Source organism: Macaca thibetana, chromosome 5 (assembly GCF_024542745.1).
Source record: "Macaca thibetana thibetana isolate TM-01 chromosome 5, ASM2454274v1, whole genome shotgun sequence".
Taxonomy (NCBI): Eukaryota; Metazoa; Chordata; class Mammalia; order Primates; family Cercopithecidae; genus Macaca; species Macaca thibetana.
This window is the reverse complement of record NC_065582.1, coordinates 146,404,442-146,425,430: the sequence shown is the minus strand read 5'-3', so window position 1 is coordinate 146,425,430 and position 20,989 is coordinate 146,404,442. Positions and strand designations below refer to the sequence as shown.

At 45.6% G+C, this 20,989-nt stretch overlaps 1 protein-coding gene and 1 long non-coding RNA gene across 2 annotated transcripts in view; both read left to right on the top strand.

The window, feature by feature from the left end:
- The window catches only part of LOC126954671 (uncharacterized), a 217,549-nt gene that overhangs the window by 63,609 nt on the left and 132,951 nt on the right, over positions 1–20,989 (top strand). The gene's annotated exons all lie outside the window — the stretch shown is intronic.
- Positions 5,828–20,989, top strand: part of CHRNA9 (cholinergic receptor nicotinic alpha 9 subunit) — a 32,444-nt gene continuing 17,282 nt past the window's right edge. Inside the window, exons 1-5 of the mRNA XM_050790395.1 lie at positions 5,828–6,068; positions 7,226–9,877; positions 18,533–18,655; positions 18,949–19,094; positions 20,350–20,504. Of these exons, the coding sequence (XP_050646352.1) occupies positions 18,592–18,655; positions 18,949–19,094; positions 20,350–20,504 (365 nt within the window). The 5' untranslated portion in view covers positions 5,828–6,068; positions 7,226–9,877; positions 18,533–18,591. The remainder of the gene's footprint in view (positions 6,069–7,225; positions 9,878–18,532; positions 18,656–18,948; positions 19,095–20,349; positions 20,505–20,989) is intronic.

Here is a 20,989-nt window from a genome sequence, read left to right as displayed (position 1 = left end):
TATGGTTCTGACCACTGGTCCTTTAAAATGACAGACCCCTGGGCCGGGCGCGGTGGCTCACGCCTGTAATCCCAGCACTTTGGGAGGCCGAGGTGGGCGGATCACGAGGTCAGGAGATCGAGACCATCCTCGCTAACACAGTGAAACCCCTGTCTCTACTAAAAATACAAAAAAAAAAAAAAAAAAAATTAGCCAGATGTGGTGGCGGGCGCCTGTAGTTCCAGCTACTCAGGAGGCTGAGGCAGTAGAATTGCTTGAACCCGGGAGGTGGAGCTTGCAGTGAGCTGAGATCGTGCCACTGCACTCCAGCCTGGGTGACAGAGCAAGACTCCATCACACACACACACACACACACACACACACACACACACACACACATGCACGACAGACCCCTGGAAGGTAAATGAAGAGGGGGACCAACATTGACTGCCCCTCCTTATCTGGCAGCTCTTGAGGGCAGGCCCTTCTGTTTTCATCTTGTACTCCAGGGCTTATCAAAAGGGCTTAGTGTAAGTAGACTCCACAGATGCTTGTGGTCTGAATGATACATGGAGCCCAGTGGGGTAGATAGTATTATTCCTTTCACCCATGAGGAAACTGAGGTGCAGAGAAGATTTTTTAAAAATGCCTGAGATCTCTCACTAATAAATGACAGAACAGACGAACTCCAGTCCCAAATTCCAAAGGCTTTCTTTCTCTCAAGATGCACCCCCACGCCTTCACCATGCACTCCATCTTTCTGGTTCAGTCTGTCAAGTGAGAGTCTCGTTTTTGGTCTCTGCCTCCTATGGATCAGTCCACCCTGGAGGCCCAACCCTCTTTCCCTTCTCTGAACTTCTGGTTCAAACCTCTCATTTGGCAGTGAGTCACGCCTTTAAGGAAGAGTTGACAGGTTGCAGTGGCTGACGCCTATATTCCCAGCACTGTGGGAGGCTGATGTGGGCAGATCGCTTGAGCTCAGGAGTTCAAGACTAGTCTGGGCAACATGGTGAAATCCCTGTCTCCACTAAAAATATTAAAAAAAAAAAAAAAGTAGTTGGATGTGGTGGCAGTGCCTGTGGTCCCAGCTCTCTGGAGGCTGAGGTAGGAGGATTGCTTGAGTCCAGGAGGCAGGTTGCAATGAGCTGAGATTGCACCACTGTACTGTAGTGGGTGACAAAGCAAGACCTTGTCGAAAAAAAAAAAGGGGGGGCTGGGTGCGGTGGCTCACGCCTGTAATCCCAGCACTTTGGGAGGACGAGGCAGGCGGATCACCTGAGGTCAGGAGTTTGAGACCAGCCTGGCCAACATGGTGAAACCCCGTCTCTACTAAAAATACAAAAAAATTAGCCGGGCCTGGTGGCAGTCGCCTGTAATCCCAGCTACTTGGGAGGCTGAGGCAGGAGAATCGTTTGAACCTGGAAGGCGGAGGTTGCCATGAGCTGAGATCGCGCCATTGCACTCCAGCCTGGGGGACAAGAGCGAGACTTCTCTAAAAAAAAAGAAAAAGAAAAAGAAAAAAGAAATAGTCTTCTTGCTTGCATTACTTATTTAACTTTTATTGTTATTGTTATTCACCTTTTGTTAGAAATTTGTCTTTTTCCTCTAAATATTCCATAATCACCTTGAAGGACAAGATGATGTGTAGTTAATTCTTGTGAACTCCCTGCCCAGCATTCAGTAAATATTTGCAGGATGAGTGGATTTTGCAGCACTGTTCTGGTCAGAACTCACCTCTCAGTGCCTCTTTCTGCTGGGAAACTAGGAAATATTTTTGTTTTTGTTTTTGTTTTTTGAGACGGAGTCTTGCTTTGTCGCCCAGGCTGGAGTGCAGCGGCCAGATCTTGGCTCACTGCAGCCTCTGCCTCCCGGGTTCAAGCGATTCTCCTGCCTCAGCCTCCCGTGTAGCTGGGACTACAGGTGCCCACCACCACGCCCAGCTAATGTTTGTATTTTTAGTAGAGACAGGGTTTCACCATATTGGCCAGGCTGGTCTCGAACTCCTGACCTTGTGATCTGCCCGACTTGGCTTCCCAAAGTTCTGGGATTACAGGCGTGAGCCATCGTGCCTGGCCAGAAGTGGTTTTAATTTTTATCTTAAAACATGTATTCTCATCAAAAAGGTGACCCACTCCCCTCTGCTGAGGGGCTTACAACCTAAGGTAAGTTAAATACAGTTCTCTTTTCTCCAGACGCTTAACTCTTGAGCTTGTACTTATCTTGGCCATTACTACACTGGATTTAGGTCAAAGGTAGAATCTTTTTTTTCCTTTATTTTTATTTTTATTTTTGAGACAGAGTCTCTTTGTCGCCCAGGCTGGAATGCAGTGGTGTGATCTCGGCTCACTGCAACCTCCACCTCCCAGGTTCAAGTGATTTTCCTGTCTCAGCCTCCCGAGTATCTGGGATTACAGGCGCCCGCCACTATGCCCGGCTAATTTTTATATTTTTAGTACAGGTGGGGTTTCGCCATATTGGCCAGGCTGGTCTTGAACTCCTGATCTCAAGTGATCTGCCTGCCTTGGCCTCCCAAAGTGCTGGGATTATAAGCATGAGCTACTGTATCCAGGCTAGGTCAAAGGTGGAATCTAAATTCATTTAGGTCCTTCCATTTTGACTGGAATCTGTCAGCTCCCAAACACAGCACATCCCTTCTGCAACAGGGATCCACTCTGACAAGCTGGGTCACAATGGGGCTAGTTTCTCTGCCAGGTGCATTTACACCCAGGGTTGTTTCATCTTGCTCTTAAGGCTACCCTCTAGGGAGCCATGCTTGGCACAGGTGTGTGCACAGTAAGGTTAAGACCCAAGTTAAGACACTCAGCTGTCACCATCCTCTCACTGCGGACACCAGGAAGTGTCACTGCCCAGGGAATGTCAGCCAAGACTGCCTGGGGAAGTGTGGCATGGGAGAAGGGCCACTGCCAATCAGGAGACCCCTGTCAGGCCTGGCTCTCACCACCACAATCATGTATTTCATGAGCATTTATTGGACACCTCTTGTATAGCAAATACTGGGGATACCAAGACAAATAGAGCATCTGAGAGATGCTCAGTCTGGCCGGGGAGACAATAGGTAAACAGCTGAGTAATGGAATGGGCACCATGATAGAAGTATGTATCAGAAACCACAAGAACATAGGAGAGGAAGCACAGAATTCTGCCTGGGAGGTTGGAAAGGGCTTTCTTGATTAGTCTTGAAAGAGAAGCTGTTCACTGGTTGGGCATGGAGGGTACAACTATTCCAGGCTGAGGGCAACATGGAAAGAGCATGGAGGCCCGCGAGAGTGCAGCAAATCACGTTGCTATTAGAGCTATGTGGGGCCGGGCACAGTGGCTCATGCCTGTAATCCCAGCACTTTGGGAGGCCGAGGTGGGCGGATCACCTGAGGTCAGGAGTTTGAGACAAACTTGGCCAACATGGCGAAACCCCGTCTCTACTGAAAATACAAGAATTAGCCAGGCGTGGTGGCAGGTGCCTGTAATCCCAGCTACTCAGGAGGATGAGGCAGGAGAATCACTTGAACCCAGGAAGTGGAGGTTGCAGTGAGCTGAGATCGTGCCACTATACTCCAGCTAGGGCGACAGAGCCAGACTCCATCTCAAATAAATAAATAAATAAATATAAAAGAAAAGAAAAGAAAAAAGAAGAAAAGCTATGTGGGATGACAGGCGATGCATCTGGTGAGGAAGGCGGGGCAGAGAGTGTGAAGGGTCTCCTATGCCATTACTTAGAGCAGGGCCTTCATCCTGTGGGTGATGAGAGACATGGAAGGATTTCAGATGGGCAGGGGAGTGTAACATGGTCAGAATCCAAAACTTCGATGTAACAGCAATGTGAGTGGGGACTAGAGGAAAAGGAGACTGAAGGAAGAAGGACCAGCCCCAAGATGGTTTTCAATAGTCCAGGAGATACTACCTTGTAGGGAGTTGGGGTGATGAGAGGGATGGCGTGGGTTTAGCAGACAGGACTGATGGAGCCTGGTGGTGGACGGGATGTAGTAGTATGTGAAGGGAATCTGGGACAACTCCCAGTATCTGGCATGGGGGACTGGGAAACGGTGGCTTCCTTCAGCAAAACCAGGAACCCACGGCAGGCCAGGGGAAGATGGTGAGTTCCACTTTGGCCACATCTGAAAAGCTATGGAACCTCCAAGCAGAGCTGTCTAGGAAGTGGTTGGTATGTGAGAGTCTGAGCTCTGGGTAGATACTGGTTTCGGATGTAAAAAGGCTGGATCAGGTTTCTTTCTCTATAGACATTCAATAAACATTGTTTTGAGTAGCTAATTACGAATTACAGGGCACTGGGAAAACAGAAGGATGTTGCAATGTAAATGTGGATGTTCTTACAGTAATGGACTGATGGTTGCAGAAAAGCTCAAGCTAAATAACACTAATTTTTCAGCTATAAATAAACCTGCCTCTGCAGTTGGGGTTTTCAATTACGCAGGAAAAAGAAATGCAGCCATGGAAACGAGGAAGAGAGCTATGCAGAGGGCAGATTGTGCCTGCAGGGCAAAAATGTTAGCACGTTCTAGCCAAAATGGATGGTGCAGTATAGTCTGATCTGGTGGAAAAGAAATTCAAGTCTAAAGTCCTGGGTTCAAGTAAGAGTTGAGCGTCTGTCATAGATTATCAGACATGAAGCAAATGTTTGCTATCTACTTTTAGAGATGTCGTCAATGTTGTAAGCTTTTTATGTGTATCATCTCATTCAATCCTCAGAACAACCTCATGGTAGAGCCTTTGTTTTGCCCCCTTTAGAGATGAGTAAACTGAACACAGAGAGTTTAAACAACATTCCCTGGGCCACCAGTTAAAACGTGGCAGTTGGAAGATTTGAACCCAGCCAGCCTGAACCCAGAATCCTTTCAGGGACTCTTCACTACTCCTAACTATGCTATGCTGCCTTTCCAGGCAAAAAGCTGGGCAATATCACTTTGCACAGCCTTCATTTTCTTATCAGTCCATGGAGTTTTGTAAAGAGCAAGGGGCATAATTTAGATTAAGGCCTAAATGACAGATGTGTATTTGCATTGGGTTCTCTATGATTTTGGCTCTTCAAAGGATTAGTGTTTAAAGTTTTGCTCCAAATGTTCTTTTCAAGGAAACCTCTGGGAGGTCCCATAATTCTGTGACTTTGTGTCTGCACAACACAGCAGATGACCTGAGCAGCATTCAATCAGTGATCACTGTTTATTAAACTCAGTGTCACAATAATGTTCATGGGCTCACAAGTAAGAGAGACCTCGGTTCTACCCCAGCGCTGCAACTTGGACATGCTACTTAAAACTCTCCAAGCCTGCCTTCTGTAAATGGGATAATACCAGAAACCTTTGCAGGGGTATAAAGATGACCATGGCAAACTGTTTCCATGGTCACGGAATTCACAATCCAAGATAAAAGAGTCATTAAGCACACAGACACACAAATAGGCAAGCAAGGGTTGGAGAAGCACACTCTAGGAGAAAGGAACCGCAGAAATCTTGCGTTGGCAGCGACTTGACACGTTTGATATGCTACAAGGTCGGCAAGACCTTCTCATAAATTTGTGAAGTAATTAGCACTCTTTTAGTCAACAGTCAGCATTTCTCTGTGTATGCAGTACATTTATAACTAATAAAGTAAAACAAGCTTTTAAGAAAATATTTTTTCCCAAACGTGTTAAATGCATGCCTAAATTAAGCTCTTTTTTTTTTCTTAATTAAAATTACAACACAAATCCACTGGATCTTAAATACATTAAACAACTTTAAAAACTGGCAAAATATACTAGTTATCACAAAGATTACAGAAATTATGATATAACATTGTAACTTTTTTTTTTTCCAGACAGAGTCTTGCTCTGTTGCCCAGGCTGGAGTGCAGTGGGGAAATCTCAGCTCATTGCAGCCTCTGCATCCCAGGTTCAAGCGATTCTCCTGCCTCAGGCTCCAAGTAGCTGGGAATACTGGTGTGCGCCACCATGCCCAGCTAATTTTTGTATTTTTTAGTGGAGACGGGGTTTCACCACGTTGGCCAGGCCGGTCTCGAATTCCTGGCCTCAAGCAATCTGCCTGCCTCAGCCTCCTAAAGTGCCGGAATTACAGGTATGAGTCACTGCACTTGGCCCATCATTGATTTTGTTACTTGTTTTTTGATTTGTTTGTTTTTATTGAGATGGAATCTTGCTCTATAGCCCAGGCTGGAGTGCAATGGTGTGATCTCAGCTGACTGCAACCTCCACCTCCTGGGTTCAATTGATTCTCCTGTCTCAGCCTCCCGAGTGACTGGGATTACAGGTGTGCTCCACCAAAGCCGGCTAATTTTTTTGTATTTTTACTAAATATGGGGTTTCACCTTGTTGGCCAGGCTGGTCTCGAACTCCTGATCTCAGATGATCTGCCCACCTCGGCCTCCTAAAGTGCTGGGATTATAGGAATGAGCCACCATACCCGGCCCATCATTGATTTTTAAAACTGCTAGTATCATGAATTTAAGACTGTTTGTCATCTACATTGATGATAAATATGCATAAATTTAATTCTCATTTTATTTTATACCTTTCTGGGTTTCCTATTTCTATATCAGTTTAGGATTGCAAAAATAATATGATCATCCTTCTTTCTCTCCCCCTCCCCCCAAATTCAGACTGGCTCAAGTTGCAGATTCTGAGTTACAAAAGAATTGATTCTTGGTACTGGACCTATTCATTCAAATCTGCACAATCAATCTTTAGGTTGGGCCCTTTGGAAAAATAGAATTTCGTTTTGGATGTCATGGAACTTTCAGGTCCCTTTTCTCTTCGAATGGAGTTTGAGTTTTAGAAACCAGAGGCATGTAGTCTTTAAATTTTTCAAAATCAACTTCCCTATCCCAGTTCAGCCATTATAATATATTGGTTTGGTCTGTTGGTGTGATTGATAATTTAGGTATGTTTTATCAATATCTCATTATAATTATATGATCATCTAAACCTTGCTACTCAAAGTGTGGTCCATGGGCCAGCAGCATCTGCATCATGTGGGATGCAGAATCTCAGCCTCAGTCAGTCCTACTGACTCAGAATCTGCATTTGAACAAAACCGCCTGTGATTCGATGGCCGTTTAAAGCCCAGATGACTCATAGAAAGAATGCAGCTACCTAGATATGAGGGATGGAGCCTGTGGCTGGCAATCCTCTTCAGGACATGCAACTAATTTGACATCATGGATAGTTTGAGGTTTCATTATAACTGCTAAGATTTTCTTCTACCTTGACCAAGAGAAGAAGGCTTGGGACTGAATCCTGAGAAATCCAACATTGAGGGAAGAAGCAGATGAGGAGGAACTGCCCAGGAAATTAGAAGAAAAGCTGCAGTTTTACTGCCGTGGAAACCCAGAGAAATGACTGTACTAAAATGAGTAGAGAGCACCTCATTGTGAACGTCGGCCATGTTCCTATCGTGACTGTTATGATTAGCAATTTTAAAATGAAGAACAAATGCTGTGTTAGAGGAGCTGGAGAAGCTCATGGAGTCTTATCACAGAGGCCTCTCCCAAGAGTCATTTTCCCGGACCTCTGGAAGAAGGATCGATGGTCCCCCACGGTGTTGAACGAAGTGCTTATTTGCAGAACAACTCACAAAAAAGTTAAATTCAGAGGAAATGGTCTGTTCACTGAAGTGTTACATTTTCTTCTGAGAGGGGAGGTGAGGATGTGAAGGGAAAGGATGACAACAAGCCGAGGTAAACTTACTTTGAAAGAATAGTACAACCTTCCCACTACTTTGTTTTCTGGGCCCCCCATAGCACTTCATGCACTGATTTTTTAAAAAACATATACAAAAGGTTTAAATATTGTTTTCAAAATTCCGTACCCTAGGCTGGGCGTGGTGGCTCACGCCTGTAATCCCAGCACTTTGGGAGGCCAAGGCGAATGGATCACTTGAGGTCAGGAGTTCACAACCAGCCTGGCCAACATGGTGAAAACTTGTCTCTACTAAAACTACAAAAAATAAACAAAAAATTAGCCAGGCATGGTGGTGCGCACCTGCAGTCCCAGCTACTTGGCAGGCTGAGGCGGGAGAATTACTTGAACCCAGGAAGCTGAGGTTGCAGTGAGCCGAGATGACACCACTGCACTCCAGCCTGGGTGACAGAGTGAGACTCTGCCTCAACAAAAACAAAAACAACAAAAAAAATTCCCTACCCTAAAGAATTCGGTAAAATCTAGTCCTCCAAACCAGGGAAAGAGTTAGTTCCTGGAATACTCTATTTTGATCTTGCAGAATTATACTCCATTAGAAATTAATCCGGATAAGGTACGAGAAAACAATAAAGTAGGAACATTCTAGAAAGTGTATTGATTAGGACAACCTGACTCTAATAATCTATTTCTTAGCTTAAATCTGTTAATAGATTTTATTATCATAAGCACTTGGCTGTTAGCCAGAAATCCTGGATAAATGGGTGGATCACTGTACATTTGGTATTTGAAGCTGTTACGTTTCAAACTGTTTTTTTTTTTCTTTGTATGTGCTGTCTCTTTAGAGCTGGTTAAAAACAGCCGATTTCACATATGACGTTATCTGCAGTGCCCTGTGCAGAGGCCTGCGGGGAGTGTACAGAGACATCTGGTGGCTGAGAAGGTGAAGTACCTTGGCTTTGTCAGAAGATAAAGGATTTGAATTGTGTCTAAATTTGGTTTCTTTTTGTGACTGAGACTTTCACTCTTTTCTTAATTATTGTAGCAGAATTGCACATTTTAAAAAAAATACTTTGATTTCTAAAGATTATTTTTAGAGCTTTCACTCTTTCTTTCTGAAAAAAAAATCATCAACCAGGTGAATTGACCAGTTCCATCAGCTAGGCTAAATCTCATCAGGGCCAGGACCAGAGTGAGGCAGAGAGGCACTTGCTTCCACTGCACATTTAAGGGGGAGCCAAAAATATTAGTAATGAATATAGAAATTTGTTTTGAGACAGGGTCTCTATCTGTCACCCAGAGCAGAATGCAGTGGTGTGATCATAGCTTACTACAGCTTTAAACTCCTGGGCTCAAGTGATCCTCCCGCCTCAGCCTCCCCCATGTGGGGAGGACTGAAGGTATGCGTCACAATGCCTGGTTAAAAGAACCTTTTTTTTTTGGTAGAGATGAGGTCTCATTTTGTTGCCCAGGCTGGCCTTGAAGTCCTCAAGTGATCGACCCACCTCGACCTCTCAAAGTGCTGGGATTACAAGTGTAAGCCACCATGCTTGGCCTTAATACAATATTTCTAAACATCAAAATTAATGCAAAATATTTCATCATAAATAAAAATACCAAAGTTTAAAAACAGGATTAGTGGCTGGGGACAGTGGCTCACGCCTGTAATCCTAGCACTTTGGGAGGCTGAAGTGAGTGGATTGCCTGAGGTCAGGAGTTCAAGACCAGCCTGGCCAACATGGTGAAACCCTGTTTCTACTAAAAATATAAAAATTAGCCGGGTGTGGTGATGCATGCCTGTAGTCCCAGCTACTTGGGAGGCTGAGGCAGGAGAATCGCTTGAACCTGTGAGGTGGAGGTTGCAGTGAGCTGAGATCACGCCATTGTACTCTAGCCTGGGCGACAGAGACAAAATCTGTCTAAAAAAACAGACAAACAAACAAACAAACCAATACAAACAACAACAACAACAACAAAACAGGATTAGTATTGCCAATGTTCTCTCTCTCTCTCTTTTTTTCTTTTTGTTTTTTCAGGCTCCAAGATGCCTCTGAAAGGCACTGAGAAAACCTAACGTGTCTGAGGGCCTAGCTTCTGGCCTGGCTTTTACGTGGTCAGCGGATGTACGCCCATCCCCCCTGCACTGGTTTCCCTTGTCCTTTCTGTGGCTCTCCTGGATTCCTCTCGTTCAGCTCCTTGGTGTACAGAGCCTATGTCCATGGCGATGGTGAGGTAAATGAGAAGAAGAAATGGAGAAAGTTAAAGTGTCTTCGAGGAAAAAACTTGGGAATAAAATCTTCCAGTTTTCCTGCTTTACCTTTCAATATCTTCCCTGCTTCCTTCCAAACACACTTCCAGAAGCAGGAGCCTAGGTCATTCATACCCACGGAGCTGCTCTCAGCTAAGTAGGCCTAGCCAAAGAGACGCTGAGGGCAGGTGGGGTGGGAGATGGAGCAGTGCGTTGCTTCCTGGGAGAAAGCACCTCCTTGCCTCTTTTCGGTTTTAACATGTCCCTTTTAGGGACATGCCAGGACAGGGCAGAGGATGGGGGAGCGGGAGATGAGTGAGGTCCTGGGGCCATGGGGCCATGCTGCTTCTCAGGGGGCAGAAGCTGTGGGAGAGGTTGGGGGCCGGTAGCTCTCAGAATAGCCTGGGAAGGGTATCCGCTGGGTTTGCACAGTGTTGTCTCCGAATCTCCCAGCTCCTGTTCTCTATGATTAGCATCCTTGTAGCGTGCTACTTGTTAACAGAAGAGCAGAGCGTGTCCCTTGTGCCTCTTCCCAGGCTTGTCATTTGCCTAACTCTTTACAATGTTAGCAGAGAGACGGTGATTGCAATGAGCAGGGAAATACTGCACAATTGTGACTGCAGGGTCTGCTATGAGAAGAGGAAGCAGAGCCAGTGGGGTGAGAACCTCCTGGGATGAGAAGGGGTCAGACACTCAAGAACAAAAGAAAATGTCTGAAAAGTCCCAAGGAGCAAGTGGGCTACCGTTGAGGACAGAAATTTCCCATGGATAAGGTCTTCTCTACGCAGCGAAGAAAGACCCCAGAAACAGGAGGAAGCCAGGAGATACCCTATGCCACACCGTACAGTTTTATAGCTTTCAAATATATTCCCTCAGGGGATTTCAGGGAGAATAGTATGTACCCTCTGACAAAGCACAGACATCAGAGCCCGCTGTAGTCCCCAGATCGCTCACTTGGACATACCCGATACCCTGGATCATATATCAGCTGCTCTCCTGACCCAGAAAACTGCATGTCTCTTATCACCCACTCATGTCTCTTCATGAACTTGGCTCTTCTATTGGCAACTTTATGAGTTTCTTTTTACCAGTGGGTGCTTTCTGACTACTGTAGCCTGTGTGGTTCGGCGAGGGGAATCTTCGTGGCATTCACTGAGGGTCTTGCTGTGTTCCAGGTGTGTGCTTGGTACTTTATCTGCTTTCTCTTGAATCCTCACAGTAACCCTTTTGGGTAAAATATTACAATCTTCATTTATACAAATGAGAAAATGAGACTCTGAGAAATAATTACTACTCATATGACTAGCAAGTGGTGGTCCTAGGACTTGAACCAGGGCCATAGGACTCCTCCTGCGTCCTTAGGTTCTTTCTGTTGCATCAGGTCAGCAGAGACATGGGGAGATGCCTCCACACCCTCCCCCTGCATCCGTGGCAGATGCTGCTAACTGGACTTGGTGGTTGTTTCCCTTGAGCTAGGACTATGTATAAGGGAAAAATTATGGTCCATGTTCTCAAGGAATTTTGTTCTGATGTAGGTTAAAATATAACACAGCAGTAGACTGACAATGTAAGGCTGTGAATAACACCCTGGCCGTGAATGCTAAAAAAAATCAGGTAAGCTTATGACTCATAGGAAATATACCCACCATACTTTGTCTGAAAGCTGGCCTTTCCCTTTTTAATTTCTTAGATTTCTCATCCTAGATAGTACTCATTGGTGCAATCAACAAATATCCTCTAATATCCTCTCTGTAGCTGGGAGAACAGCACAGAACAAGACAAAGCCCCCACTTTTGTGGAACTTAATTTCTAGTAGGAGGACAAATGATAACTACCAAATGCAATGCACACACACACGTCAGCTGGTCCTAAGTGCGAGGAAGAGTGGATCCCGGAGATGGAGACAGGGCTGGGATGTTACTCTATGCAGCATCATCAGGGAAGGGCTTCTGATAAGGAGGCACTGGGCAGAACCCAGGAAGAAGAAAGGGAGTCAGGAGGAGATGCCAACGGTGCCCCAGGCAAAGGGAGCAGAAGGAGGGGCACAGTGTGCGTGTGGAATGCAAGGAGGTCAGCAAGGCTGGAGCTACGTGAGTGAGGGGGAGAGTGTTGGAGAAGGAAAGTCGGGGGAGACATCACGTAAAGCCTTGTAGTCGCTGGTAAGGATTTTGGTTTTTATTCCAAATAAGGTGAGAATCCACTGGAGAGAATCCACTGGGCAGAGGGGTGACATGATCAGACGTGTGTTTTAAGATGACCACCCGGCTGGGCTTGGTGGCGTGCACTTGTAGTCCCAGCTGTCTGGGAGGCTGAGACAGGAGGATCTCTTGAGTCCAGGAATTGGAGGTCACAGTGCACAATGATCATGAGGGAGCGCAGTGAATAGCCTCTGCACCCCAACCTGGGCAACATAGTGAGACCCCCATCTTATAAATTATTTAAAAATAGGCAGGGCACGGTGGCTCACGCCTGTAATCCCAGCACTTTGGGAGGCCGAGGTGGGCGGATTGCCTGAGGTCAGGAGTTTGTGACCAGCTTGGCCAACATGGAGAAACCCTGTCTCTACTAAAAATACAAAAATTAGCCAGGCGTGGTGCCAGGTGCCTGTAATCCCAGCTACTTGGGAGGATGAAGCAGGGGAATTCCTTGAACCCAGGAAGCAGAGGTTCAGTGAGCTGAGATCGCGCCACTGCACTCCAGCCTGGGTGACAGAGTGAGACTCCGTCTCAAAAAAAAAAAAAAAATTAAAATTAAAAAAATAAAAATAAAAAATAGACAAAATGAAATGGAATAAAATGACCGTCTGGCCCTTACCTGGAGAAGGGAATTCAGAGGCACCTTTGGCTACTAGGAGGCAAGTACAGTTGGTGCAGATGGCAGTCAGCAATGGCTTGTACCAGGAAGACAGTAGGGAAGGTGGGGAGAGGTGGCTGGATTCCTGATATATTGTGAAGGTGGAGCTGCCGGGATTCGTTCACAGATTGGACGTGGGGTGTTCCAGGTTGAACTGCATCCTACAGAATTCACACGCTGAAGGCTTAACCCCCAGTACTGAAGAATGTGACCACATTTGGAGATATGGTCTTTAAGGAGGTAATTAAGGTTAAGTGAGGTCATTGGGGTGGGACTAATTTCATCGGAGGAGACAATGGGTCTGGGTACAATCGGGGAACGGGGTCACAACCTAGAAACCAAACAGTGCTCTGGGACTCTGTATCTCTTAGGGCAGTGCCAGAGCCCTGCCCTCCAGGCCTGTCCTTATTCATGGGGACATGAGAAGAAGAGATTAGGACCCAGACATGCACAGAGGAGACCCTGCAAGGACACAAGGAGAAGACAGTCATCTACAAGCCAAGGAGAAAGGCCTCGGGAGAAACCAGCCCTGCCCACACCTTGGTCTGGACTTCCAGCTGATTCTTGGATGAGCTGGTCCTCAGGTGCGGAGGCAGGACTGTGAGAAAGCGAATTTCTGTTTTTAATTCACCTGGTCTGTGGTATTTTGCTGTGGGAGTCCCAGTAGACTAATACATGGGGCTTGAGAGAAGAAGTGACGGTGATGCGCAGGAGCTGGATCTGTTTGAAGTCATGGTTGGGAAAGTTCAAGAGCTGGACATTTCCTTCACGACGCCCAGAAGCACCAAGACAGATTGTCCCGCTGGGTTTTACTCAGAAGAGTCTTCCAGTCCACTACACACCGCTGGCAGAGCCAGAACACAGTGCGACAAGAGTGAGACACAGACGTGCAGTCACAAAAGGAGAATCAGCTCCACGCCTAGCGTGATTGCCTTTTGGTGCCCATACCATAATGAGCTCCAGGCCCGCTGTTCCTTCCTCCCCTTCCTGAATCCCTTTTGTTCTGATCTAACCTGCACTCCCCCAGGCCAATGGATTTCAGTACATCTGGGGAAGGGAGTTGCTAGGATTTCTAGCAATCTAGAAACAAAACGGTGCTCTGGGACTCTGTACCTCTCAGTGAAACTGCCAGAGCTCTGCCCTCCAGGCCTGTCCTTATTCATGGGGACCCCAGAGGGACTTACTTGAACTTCTGGCCCATTAACCTGCTGCTCACCCTGCCAGCCCCTGGCCTGGCTGTAGCCACAGTTCCCACCATCACCTATATCTGGAAACTCTAATTCCTTGCCCACGACACTCTCACGGTCATCCTGTGGAAGTGAGGAGGCTTGCTCCGCCTCCAGACATCCAACTGGGTTGCTTCCTACTCTTTCCAGTTCTCTTATATTTCTGACTCCTTATTAGAAAGGCGTCTTCCATGCCCAGAGCCTCTGCTGGAAGGCAGTTTGAGTCTCACTGGCTGAGCTGCAGTCAGAGTCTGCCCTGGCCCTGCCATGCATCTGCGCACGTCAAGCCCTTTTCCCTGCAGGCTTTGCCCCTTCTTCATCTAGAACACTGTTCCCTATTGCAATTTTCATGAGCAAAGTGGATTTATGAATCTGTTTATCTATATCAGGGGTCAACAAACTATGCCCTGCCACCTATTTTCATAAATAAAGTTTTATTGGAACACAGTCACACATTTTGCCATAAGCTGCTTTCATAGTACAATGGCAGAGAAGAGTAGTTGGTACAGAGACCATATGGCCTGCCAAGATGAAAATATTTACTATCTAGCTCTTTGCAAAGAGTTTGCCAATCTCTGTGACAGAGTTAGATTGGGTAACTCTCACAAAGTGGATAAGAGGATTAAAAAGACTACTGCAGAAATCAGGAAGCAAATAAATAAATCCACGGTGTACTGACAATAATATTAACATCACAATAAAAAAGGGCAACACGAAAATAGTAGGACTGATATTCTCCCACCCACAGTACAAGCTGCTTGTCACATAAAACAATTATCCTCTAACCAGGCCTATCAAGAAGTTGGCAGAGAGATTGGGTGAGTGAGAGAGAGAGAGATGGAAGAGGGAGAGGAAGAGGGGAGGAAAAATAAATAAATAAATACATAAATAGTGGCATTGAGCTACAGATGACATGCTTAGCATGTCATTTTCCCCTTTAATGATCATTTATCTAGCCATTTTATGGTCAAGCACTATTTTTAGGGTTCTACATGCATTAACTGATTCAGTCCTCAAAACAACCCCAAGAGGTAGGCACTATTTATAATTGTCCCCATTTTATAGATGAAGAAGCTGAGCTCGAATAATCTGGCTGAGCTTACACAGCTAGTAAGTGGTGGGGCTGGACTTGAATCCAAGCAGTTCGACTCCAGGGTCTGTGCTCTTAAACTCTACATTATGCTGCTTTTGACCAAGAAAACAAAGTGGCCGGGCACAGTGACTCATGCCTGTAATCCCAGCACTTTCAGAGGCTGAGGCAGGTGAACCACGAGGTCAGGAGTTCAAGATCAGCCTGGCCAAGATGGTGAAAATCCGTCTCTACTAAAAATGCAAAAAAAAAAAAAAAAAAAAAAAATAGCTGGGCATGATGGCAGGTGCCTGTAATCCCAGCTACTTGGGAGGCTGAGGCAGAGAATTGCTTGAACCCAGGATATGGAGGTTGCAGTGAGCCAAGATCGCGCCACTGCACTCCAGCCTGGGCGACAGAGCAAGACTCCTTCTCAAAAAGAAAAAAAAAAAGAAGAAAGAAAGAAAGAAAGAAAGAAAGAAAGAAAGAAAAGAAAAGAAAGAAAGAAAGAAAGAAAGAAAGAAAAAGAAAGAAAGAAAGAAAGAAAGAAAGAAAGAAAGAAAGAAAGAAAGAAAGAAAGGGAAAGAAAGAAAGAAAGAAAGGGAAAGAAAGAAAGAAAGAAAGAAAGAAAGGGAAAGAAAGAAAGAAAGAAAACAAAGACAGAAGTAAACCCCAAAATGTTTGGAGAGTGGTGCCATGGGCAGCCCTTTCAGCATGACTTTGCGTCCTAACTACCAACGCTTATCCTAAACTCTGGTGTAAGGTGAAGGAATTCACATAGCTCTCTTTTAAAGCAACTTTGAGAGTTTTTTTTTTTTCAAGACATATATCCAGGATAAATCCAGCAAACTTAGAAAGCAGTGAAATAGGCCCTTGGGAATGGCGTCCCATTGAGGTGTCTCCTGTCGTTTCAGTGAGTTGTGAAGCACTGGTTAGCAGGCGTCATGGCTCTGAGTACCTAGGACAGCACTCCTCTGCAAAGAGCCCAGGCTCCTGGAGAGGTTGAGGGTCTCTGGCATGGTTCTCGGTGGAGAGTCAGCATCCTTTACCCACCCTCCTGTGGGGCAGATCGAGGTCCCACCTGCCCTTGGCTGAAAGGAAGTGCATTCCCAAACCTCCTAAAGGCACACTTGACCTTGATTTCCTCTGAACTTCCTCACCAGCTGCACTAGTGTTGTGTAAGGAGCACTGTATTGAGAGTCAGGGCAATGGGTTATGTCCTTGTGAAGGCTTCTGACTTCTCTAGTCCTCAGTTTCTTTATCTGTAACATGAGTGACCTCAGCTAGATGGTCCTTGAAGAGCTCTTTACAGGTTAGAAATGCTCTGATCCTGTATTTAATGAAATGGAGAAAGTATTCATGCCATATTCATTTGTGGGAAAAACATTCTTTGCAAAACATGACGTTTGACTCTTGTAATTTTTGTTTTAAAAAACACATGTAGCAGAATGAAGGTATTTGTTCTTCCCATCCCCACGCTGCTGCTGGGCAGAGGATCTTTTAACCATAGAATTCACTAGGATTCTTTGTCAGACAGGACTCTATTCTAAAGAACGGGAGCACTGCCGTCATCCTCCTGGAATGGAGTCAGGGATGCCCCCCAGGACACTGGACCCCAATGGGCAAAGGTTCTCAGCAACTTCAACCTAAAAGAGGTTCCCTGAGGGGAGAAGAGACCCTGAAAGGAGGGGAGTGGGATAGGAAGGGAGGCGACACCATTCAAGGTAGGCCCTGTGTCAACTACAATTCTTCCCTATGAGTGCTGTAAGGAATCAAAGACATATAAGGTAAAGATCCTCTACACACAAGAAAGTCACCACCCACCTGACATCAAAAGCCATATTGATGAAAGACGATGAGAAGGAAGAGATGCATTGTTAACGGGGCGGGGAGCACAGTGGATTGGGGCAGGTGGCCTGGATCCTGTTTCTGGCCGATCACTGCTGGAGGGAAGCCACTCTGCATCCCTGGGCCTCAGTTTCCTCATATGGAAGTGAGGCATTAAACTCAATTTCAAAAGTACCTTCCACCTCTGAGATTCCAAAGTGGATGGTTTGTTGAAGGAGGACTGAGCGTGGGCACCCGGAACTGTGTCATTTGATGAATGAGTCAGACTAGGGACGTCAGAAAAATAATGTCTTCACAAGCAACACAAGGGGACAGGCAATTAAGAAACACTTTGCCGTTGGCTGGAGTGTCTGTTCCACTCAAAGGATACATTCCCGAAGAGGGATGGGGTGACTCATCAGGCGGCTGTAACCTGATGAAACAGAGCTATCCAATTTCCTCGCTTCGATTCCAGGCAACCAAATTATCTTAATATGGTTTTCCAAAGCAGATTCTCCAGGCAATAGGAAGGGCAGACATGAGTTTACAGAGTAAGGAGCAATTGAAAACTGACATTTTTCTAAAGGAGTAAAATTATATCACACATGAGAAATGACTGAAATTTTATATGAAGTAGCATTCAAATGCAAAGGGTATCATCATTAGTAGTATCACCATTGGTTATTATTCTCATGCTGATTTGGTCAGCCTTTGAGCCAGTTTTTCTTTTTTTTTTTTTTTTTTTTTTTTTTTTTTTTTTTTTTTTTTTTGAGCTGGTAAATCCTGTGTGACTTGGTAAACATAGAAATTCTGGATCTGCAAAGCTGATCAAATATGAAAATTACTGATATTTAGAAAGTGCTTTCACATACAGATACCTCAGTAGCTCTAGAGAGAGGAAATATTATTTTCCCCAGTCTGTAGTTCTGGAAGGCTCAGAGAGGTTCGGTGACTTATCCAGAATAACAGAGCTCGTCAGGGTTTGGGCTGGCAGTCGAACCCAGGGGGTCAAGTCCAAATCCAACTCACAGTGTTGCTGCTTCTTAAGTGGGTGAATATCCACCCATCCAGCACACCCCTTCACACATATACTCACAAACATTTACTATGCAAGATCCGTGCCCAGAGGGACAGCTGCCGGAGGGATCAGAAGCTGAGGCAGAGAAAAACCAAAATGCCAATATATTCTGGAGATCATAGAACCGTGTCTCTTTCCCTCTTCAAACGCTGCTAAAAGCGCGTAGAGTCTTTCTGGACAGCCGTCCCATGGCTCAATCCGTTAGGCTTCCCTTAGTCCCCAGACTCAGGCTGAATCTGCTCATGGTGGGTGTAGAAAGCTCCCATTCTGCTTAGATGGAGTCTCTGGGGTGTCAGGCATACCCCTGCTGCCTGCATCTACCTCCTCTTCTGTCTGGTTGTTTCTGCTGAGAGTGGCTAGGGACCCTAGATGGCCCCCCAGAACAGCACTGTTGGACCTAACGCACCCTGGGTTCCCGGCATCTCAGCCACTGGAGTTGCCAGTCTCAAATTACTGGAGGGGAGGGAGGACAGGCCTGGATCTCAGGATCTAGGTCCTGCGTGCAATGCAAGCCTGAGCTCTCCAGCTGCTGCCATAAGGCTGCGGCAGTGTGGGCTCCTTGTGCCCAGATCCTTCGTATTCACAGGGAGAAGCGGAAGACCACGCTGCCTGACCGAGACTTTATTATAGAGGCTCAGGAAAAAGATGAACTGGTCCCATTCCTGCATCTCCTTTTGCTGGATTTACTTTGCTGCTTCCAGACTGAGAGGTGAGCGGCTGGTGACATGTAACCATCTTGTCTCATCTGGGGCTATTGCTTTGGTGGGAGGTGGGGCAGGGCGGGGAAGACAAAACAGATGATTCCACCGCATGGAAGGGCTCCGTGCTTGCTACTGCCTCTGACCTTGGTAGGGCATGCCAGAAAAACAACTCATCCATCCACCCAAAGCTGTCCCTCGCCAGTGCTGGGCCATCCCCCATTTTAGACCTCAGTCTTGTGTTCTTTGTCTTGAAATACATACAACACTCTGAAGGTTGATCCAGATCCCTCTTGTTGAGTAGCTGTGGAGACGGCAGATGGAAAATATGCTCAGAAGTTGTTTAATGACCTTTTTGAAGATTATTCCAATGCTCTTCGTCCAGTGGAAGATACAGATAAAGTCCTGAATGTCACACTGCAGATTACGCTCTCTCAGATTAAGGATATGGTGAGTAATACATGGTACTGACTCTGTGGAATGATTCTCAGAGGATAAACAACCATGCTTTCTAAAGAGAATGTCTTAACTGGGAATTTGAGGGAATGATAGCTCCGTATGCAAGCTGGTAGGAGAAGAGAACGCCGGGAAAAGGAAGCTTTCTACAAAACTAATTAATTTCACGAAATGTTACCTAATCCTGGTCATTAACCATAACAGTCTTAGAAAATCTAAGGAAAGGTGGGGTTACATACTGTATGCTGCCATTTATATAAAATGTCCGAAATAGGTAAATCCGTAGATACAGAAAACAGCATAGAGGTTGCCAGGGTCTGCGGGGAGGAAGGAGAAAATGGCCAGTGAGTTCTTAATGATTATGGGGTTTCTTTGCGGGGGAAAGAAATGCTCTTGAGTTAGGCAGTGGTGATGGTTGCACAACATTGTGAATATATTGGAAACCAGTGCATTGTTCCCTTCTAAAATGATTAAAATGGTGAGTTTTAATGTGAATTTAATCTCAATCCTTTTTTTTGGCAGGGTGGGGGGGATAGGGGGGACAGAGTCTCACTCTGTTGCCCAGGCTGGAGTGCAGTGGTGTGATCTTGGCTTACTGCAAGCTCTGCCTCCCGGGTTCACGCCATTCTCCTGCCTCAGCCTCCTGAGTAGCTGGGACTATAGGTGCCCACCACCACGCCTGGCTAATTTTTTTTGTATTTTTAGTAGAGACAGGGTTTCACTGTGTTAGCCAGGATAGTCTTGATCTCCTGACCTTGTGATCTGCCTGCCTCGGCCTCCCAAAGTGCTGGGATTACAGGCATGAGCCACCGCGCCTGGCCAATCTCAATTTTTTTTAAAAAAGGTAGTGTTTTAAGATGGCATAGCTTATTAGTGCTTATCTATATTTAATCACACAATGTTATGAAACTTGAAAGATTTTCCTTCTGCACGTTGTTATTTCCTGACTTTTGCTTTCAAGTACGTCATTCATTGATCAATTTTCAGGAAATATGGGCAGTTGATCCATGCAAAGATATCAAGACTTAAATATTTGTCCACTTTACATTCTGAACACTAAATCTAGGAGGAAAAGAATGATCTTGGTAGTCAATCAAGGGTATAGAATAAATAAAGAATAAAGCTCTCACTTACTTATTGAAAATAGATGAGTGTTTGTGAAATTCCTATTGTGAAGAACAAGTGTCCTATCAATGGAAGACATTTCAAGTGTCTGCTAGGTAAAGTTACATCTGCATTCATTGTGTAGGATGAAAGAAACCAAATTCTGACCGCCTATTTGTGGATCCGCCAAATCTGGCACGATGCCTATCTCACGTGGGACCGAGATCAGTATGATGGCCTAGACTCCATCAGGATCCCCAGTGACCTCGTGTGGAGGCCGGACATCGTCTTATATAACAAGTAAGTGCAGCTCAGAACTGAGGCTTTTCAGGCACGAACGTGTTGATTTCATAGAATTTAAACATAATGAAAAAGGAATGTTTAAAACATGCATGAAATTAAATATTAATCCATGTTCCTAGGACTCCTGAAATAACAGTCATAGAATCTTAGATCAGGAAATAATACGTCATAAAAGCTTAGAGCTGGAAGGAAACCATCAATCTACATGCCCCTTTTTCAGGTGGGAAAGTGGAGGCTGCGTTAGTTTGCTAGGACTAACTTTGCCGTAACAGAGTAGCACAAATTAGGTGACTTAACACAAACGTGTTGTCTCACAGTTCTAGAGTTGAGACGTCTGAGATGCAGGTGTTGACAGCGTGGTTTCCACTGAGGGCTGTGAGGGAGGATCTGTTCCAGGCCTCTCTTCTAGCTAATGGTGGTTTGCTGGCAGTCTTTGGTGTTCCTAGCATTGTAGAGCGTCACTCTGAGCTCTGCCTTCATCT